Source organism: Pteropus vampyrus, unplaced genomic scaffold (assembly GCF_000151845.1).
Source record: "Pteropus vampyrus isolate Shadow unplaced genomic scaffold, Pvam_2.0 Scaffold237, whole genome shotgun sequence".
Taxonomy (NCBI): domain Eukaryota; kingdom Metazoa; phylum Chordata; class Mammalia; order Chiroptera; family Pteropodidae; genus Pteropus; species Pteropus vampyrus.
Window position 1 is genome coordinate 239,987 of NW_011889018.1, and position 6,536 is coordinate 246,522.

At 46.3% G+C, this 6,536-nt stretch overlaps 1 protein-coding gene across 1 annotated transcript in view; it reads left to right on the forward strand.

The window, feature by feature from the left end:
• Positions 1 to 1,501, forward strand: part of MAP3K21 (mitogen-activated protein kinase kinase kinase 21) — a 49,747-nt gene extending 48,246 nt beyond the window's left edge. The window contains exons 10-11 of the mRNA XM_023519776.1: positions 1,080 to 1,175; positions 1,358 to 1,501. Of these exons, the coding sequence (XP_023375544.1) occupies positions 1,080 to 1,175; positions 1,358 to 1,501 (240 nt within the window). The remainder of the gene's footprint in view (positions 1 to 1,079; positions 1,176 to 1,357) is intronic.
• Positions 1,502 to 6,536: the final 5,035 nt, after the last annotated feature.

Here is a 6,536-nt window from a genome sequence, read left to right on the forward strand (position 1 = left end):
TGCGACCTCGTCCGGATGGCTGACGAGTCGTTGCATTTGCAGGCTCGTTTTCGCTGTTCACGTGGATCCCCGAATTTCGCCCTGCTCTGTCGTGTGGCTTTGACTATTACGTGAATTCTGGGGAAAGTCTAATTCCTTTTCGGTGACTTCGATATGTAGCAGCGAAGGAAAACGCGAAGGGCGTGTCCCTTGAGATAGAGAAGACAGGTCGTTTGTCCAAATCTGAACCCATCACGAGTGGGACGGCCAGGGGGTCCAGCCTCCCCTGGGACACCTGACGCCTGCGTCCCCCGCCCCGCTGCGCAGTTTGTGCGCAGATGGACTTGAGCGGGCGCGAGGCGGAGGTAATCACTCCCGCCTCGTACACCTGAGCATCAGGTGCGACGATGCACGTGAACATTTTACACTTTAGATGGTTGCAAAGTATAGTAAAACCGAAAGTAATTTCTTCTCTTTAAGACTATGCCTAGACGTGATTTTTTTCAGATTATTGTTCATTCCCTTTAGATAAATTGGGTTTATTGCTCCTTTGTAATACGGCGAAGTATTAGTAATTTATAACTGCACAAGGAGAAATCCTAGCACAATCACCCCATAAGAAACCACTCTTTTTCTCTTAATTATAAGCCAATAATTATTTGCTAGTGGTAATAAATCACAAAGGGGAAAGGCAAGCATGTAAAAACCTGACTGCTTTCCTGTTTTCTTTAGTTTTTTCAAATCGTAATCTGAAAGTGAAGTGAATCGTATTAACCATCCTTTTTAAAAGTCTTAACTTTAGTCCAGCCTAATTTCCATTTTGCGATCTACCCTGTTTATAAAACCATGCTAGTGATCGCGGACCCCAGCCCTTGGGTGGAGGTTTAGCTCCGTTTACAGACACACTTTCCGCAGTCCGAAGCACTTTTCTAGGCTTGCGGGACTTCTTCAGAAAGAAATCAGACAAGCACCGTGTCCTCACAGCTCCAGGAGGCTTCTATTCAGGCTTTTCTGTTGAACCGCAGTTAGCTTTCTGGATGTGCACTGTTTTAGAGGTCACCGTGGTTCTAAGCGCAGCCTGTCTTTGCTTTCTCCACCAGCGACTCCAGTCTCAGCCGCCGGAGCCCCCGCACCGCCACCTGAGCGGGTCTGGGGGGACCCCCACGCCCCACCCGGCCCTCACCGGAACCTGCCAAGTGAGCCCCGCCCTGGAAAACAAGGCGCTGTCAGTGTCTGGCCTCTGCCTCGCCCTCCGGCCCCACAAGGCCCAGCGGACACCCCGCCGGCCCTCCCATGGGGCTCGGAGCCCCAGCCGGCACAGGCCGGCCCCGCCCTGGGTGGCCCAGGACCAGCCTCTAACTGTGCCCTCGGTGCCAAGGACAGAACTCCATCGCATGTGCCTTCCCTGTTGGACGCCGACGTGGAAGGCCAGAGCAGGGACTGCACGGTGCCTTTATGCAGGACGAAGAGCAGGACTAGCCGGCCGTCCGTGTACGAGCTGGAGAAAGAATTTCTGTCTTAAGCGCCTTATGTTGTTCGAGCATTTTTTTTTCTTTAAGGTGAACAAATTAAAACGACGTGTCTACCTTTGAATTGTTTCACGCCGCCGTGTCTTCAAAAGCTGTGGCCATGTTCCTAAAATGGTGACGGATGTCTGACTTCTCAAAAATGTACGTGATCGCTGCGAGCTGCCTGCGAACGCCGTTTTTCCCCCTGGATTCCTACCTTGTAACTTGAAATGCGAGTATAAAACCGGACACGGGCAGCAACGCGACTGTGCCGGGCAGAGCTCCCTGAAGCGCCGTTTCCACGCTCTGCTCTCGTTCACATCCTCGTCTGCTAGAAATTGCCGTGAGGTGCTCTGTGCTGGTCCCTTCTTTTCCATTCGTTCCCTTTTCCTTTGCTTTCTTTCTCTCTCTCTCTCTCTCTCTCTCCCTTTGTCTCCTTTGTTTAGGCAACGAAAAGTCAAGAAGAATAATGTGATATTAGTAAGTAAAGGTGTCTGTGTTTTAAAAAATGATGACCGGAATGGATGTAAAGTCCTATTCATCCTACCGAAACTCAGCAGTAGGTTTATGATGCATAAATATGTCCAATTCTCAAATAAACTATGCACGATTTCTCTCTTTGAGGAAAATCTACTGAATGTAACTTGTAAACGTTTCACTGAATGTAACTTAAAATCTTTTATCCATTAGAACACCAGAATGGATTTGTAAAAGAAAGACCACTCGCCGACATTCGGCTACGGCCGGGTCGTGTCCTTGTGTGCCGGAGAGGCAGTCACGCACAGCTTCTCCCTGCGGAAGGCCTCGGCCGCCTTCAGTAGCCATTTATTTGGGCTCCAGAAGGGTAAAGCGCTTTCATTGTGTAGTAGAATTTCACAAAATTAAGTGACACACGTGTCCATGCATTAAGCATTCATGCCATGTAATTTTATTTTTCTCTATTTAAATGCATAATTAATAATCCCAAATGCAATTAGAGAGAAATCGCTGTCGAGAAACAGCGGTACTGTTAAAATTTAAGTGTTTTGTCGTTATTTCACATTTCATTTAATTGTGAACAAATGTTAGACATTTGTTGAGGTAAGCTGATATGGTTGAAAGGACAAATAGTTTACAGATTATTTTCAGAAATGGGTTTGTAAAATAGATCTTTGGATAGCAGATCAGGATTGAAATGATTTAAAATTCTAAACGAGTCATTCGTAAATCAGACCGGAATGATACAAAGAGACCACTGCGTCAGGAAATAACAAACATGGTTGTCCAGGAGCTTGGTAAAGTTGCCCGGGTCTCTTCTGCTAAATCTATTTTGTTCCCTTTCTGTCACTACATATGGTTGTTCAGATGACAGACAATAAATGTTTAAATTCTCCTTACGATGAAAAACTAAATTACAAACCTTGATATTTTATTTAAAATTATCTCTTGGTTAAGGTTTACTGAATAACTGAATTGCCAGCAATTTAAATTAAATCAGGTGTGCTAAAATACCTACCTATAGTAGAAAAAAAAAGGTAAATTCCATTTGGCCATGTTGGAACATCTCAGTCACCCAGCAGGTGTGCCCTAGCGGATGACGGACAAGGCCTGAAGGGATTATAGTATCATAAACACATTTCACCCTAAAGAAAATGATCTCACGTTTAAGATTCTTGCAGCAAAATCTCAGGTACTTATTGGGTCTTGTATTAGTGTCCCTCCTGTGGTTTGGCTTAACTTTTGGGTAGATGTTGAGTTAGGTCATCGAGATTTGGTTTCCTCAAAATAGGATCACATCCGAAACTACGGTCAGCTGCCTTGTACCCAGCCATTTGGGGGCATGTAACTTCCAGGGAAAGTACAGGGAAGGTGCGCCTGAATCATACCTGACAGGAGAGGTACGGACTCTATGACTTGTGGGGTGGGGACGTGGAGGGTGTCATCCGCCTCATCCCTCCACTCTGTTCCTGCTCCTGTGTAGCTTTATTTCAGCCGATTCTACATTATAACGAAATTAGAAATGAAGCGGTTTAAAAGGATAATTGCGACACAAGGACTCACTCTCGCATGTTCCTGCGGCTAGCTGTTCTCGGTCGAGATCCAGTGTACATTTGCGATTGTCCGTGTATACGTAGCAGAATCTGGTTATTTATTTTCGTGTAGACTGACTAGTTCTCTGAAAGGTAAATTAAGCTGATCGCTGTTAGTCAACAATTAAGACGCCCCCTGCAGGGTGAAGGCCTGGGCCTGCACTGCTGTATTATGAAGCCTTGTGAGTGAAAAAGATGTTTACGTACATTGTCTATTTTTTTAATAAACTTTTTTTTATAGCTAGTCTATTTGCTCGGGGCCTTTGCTCTTCTCCCGACGATTGTGGCTACAGTTCGTAATGGTTTATTTTGTATTCAGTCAGGAAAAGAACGTTACTAAAGATGATGAATGCTTATTAAAATTACTAAGGTTATTAATGATTATTAACCTGCCAAGTCCATTAAACTGAAGGCCCCTAAATGAGTCATGGGATTAACTGCTTTTAAAAGGTATAACGAAATATTTATTTAAAACGTTGTCTGGTTCACATGTGCATTGAAAAGTTGCATTTCCTTGTGAGAATTTGCAACTCCAGCTTCTCAGAAGGCCCGCTTCCTCAGCGAGGAGTCAGTATATGAACTAAATGTCAGTCGATGCTACAGGAATGTGATTAGCGAGCTATGCTAATCGTTAATACGTTTAAATCAGAAGAATTTCAGAAACCACCAAACATCTGATAATTCTTACGAAGGGATAAAAGCCTGAGTGGAAAAAGCAGGTCACAGCGTTTCGTGCCGAGCCAAGCGCCACCCTACCCCGTGGGAGGAAGGGAAATTCAGCATCTACTGCTTAGCTCCCAGGTTCCTATATGACACCTGTTATTCTCTCTAATAAAATCCGCGAGGTAAGCAGTGGGATCCCTATCTCATTAGACATGAAACACACAGGGGCGTTTGCTAAGTTTACAGGGACCCAGCCTGTACCCAGCCGCTCACATCATCTGCCTGTTCACCCTCATTATAACCATCCGCATAGCACAGAAGGTGAAGACGTCCGAAATCGGAGCTTCGTAAATGAAATCCAAAGCTAAGGTCGTTTTTTGTTCATCAAAAAGTTGCCAGAGGGGAGCAGGGGTGAGGGCTGCAGGGGTAAAGGGCGAAGAAGCACAAATTAGTAGCTGGGATGCAAAGTAGAGCACAGGGGACATGGTCAGTAGCATCGTAATAACCGTGTACAGTTCACATCGTAATAACCATGTACAGGGCCACGTGGGGACTAGACTAATCGGAGGAACACCGTAAATTATATAAATATTTAACCATGGTGCTGTACACCTGAAACTGATATAAAATAAAATTTAAAAAAAATCATACCATTAAAAAAGTTAAGTCTAGAAAGGAGCGAGCACTTACTTAAAAGCAAAGCCAAAGACGTTTAACACACTGGGGCAGAGTGCTTCTTAAGTGTACAGTAAAATAGAAATTACTAAAATGGATCTATTAGAGACTAGATCCTCTCCGAAAAGTGATGGGTTTATCAATATGGTGAAATGAAGCACTGCAGCGTAAATATAAACGAATTGGGCTTAAGCTATCTATGGTCTATTTCTGACAAGGCCACTGTGCTAAAACGGAAAGCCGAAGGTTTTATGAATGAACCTGTCACACGCCCCGTGGGAGGGATCAGAACCTCGCTATTTCACAGGCCAGCTGTGCTGGGTGGGGTGGAGGGCTGGCGGGGTGGGGGGAGAGGGGGAGCTCAGAAGCCACAGACTCGCTGCTTTTACCGAGATTTAGTACATTCTTTTTCAATAAATACTGATTTGCTGTATTCACTCAGGACAATTTTTAGAGCCTTTAAAATTTGTTAAAATTTAGTTTTCGCCAGTTCTGCTTATGTTCCTGGGGAGTGTGGGTCCTTGGACCTCCTCAGACGGCTGGGCCGTAAGCAGAACCTCGGTAATATTTTACGAAGCTGATTGCTGAGTCCTTTTGAGGCACTTTCTCCGGCGGGCTCGTGGAGCACCACGCTCTGAATTCAGGTTGCTAATCTTGTGGCTCTAAACAAATGCATTTTAAGGCGAATCAGTTCCCATTTTCCATCTCCAGCTCTGCCCTAACCATAGAACTCCATTCGTACGTATTCTGTGCTGCTTGTCACCACCCCTCGATGTCCCAGAGGCACTTCGACCTGGCATGGCCCAGGTAAAATTCCCGGTTCGGCGCCTTTCCTAAATTGGCTCCTTCCTCAGTAAACGGCACCAGCCCCCAGGCGTCAGAGTCCTCCCTGGCTGGTCATCCTGCAACATCACGAACGTATCCGTGTCGCCCACGGCCGTTCGGTAACTTTGCAGAATAATTGGATAATCGCGCCCATTTTACAGAGGAAGAGACTGAAGCTTAGGGAGGTTAGAAAGCAGCTGGATTTGAACCAGTCGATGCCTCAAACCACAGGACAGAAGTTTGGTAAGTGTCAGAGTTGGGTCTCAATAAATATCACCATTAACACCGGCTAGTAGGATGCACGGCTGGGAATGGGGCTCCGGGCATTACTGCCGGGGGCCTGGAATACTGACTAGTCTGCTGTATTTTGCGTTGAAAAGGAACAATTATGGGTTTTGATTTGGTCTGTAGTTCGGGTTCTCCAGAGAATCAGGACAGGACGCATCTATAGCACGAGGGAGATTTACTATCAGAGGGAACTGCCCCGCCATCGATCGTAGGGGCTGGCGTGTTCCAGCTCTGCGGGGGAGGCCAACAGGCCCGAGGCCCAGGGGAGAGCTGATGGTGCAGCTGGGGGCAGGGCTGTCCCTTTTGGGGCCTCTCGCCTTGTCCTGTAGGTCTCCCTGTGTCTTCGTGTGGTCTTCCTGCTGCACGTCTGTTTGTCCAATTCCTTTTCTGATATGGAAGACGCATTTTGAAACGATTACCTCTGTAAAGACCCTACCCCCCAATAAGTCACACTCTGAGATACTGGGGGTAGGGCTTCGGCGTATGAACTGGGGGCGGGGGACAGTTCACTCCTTGGCAGACTGGAACA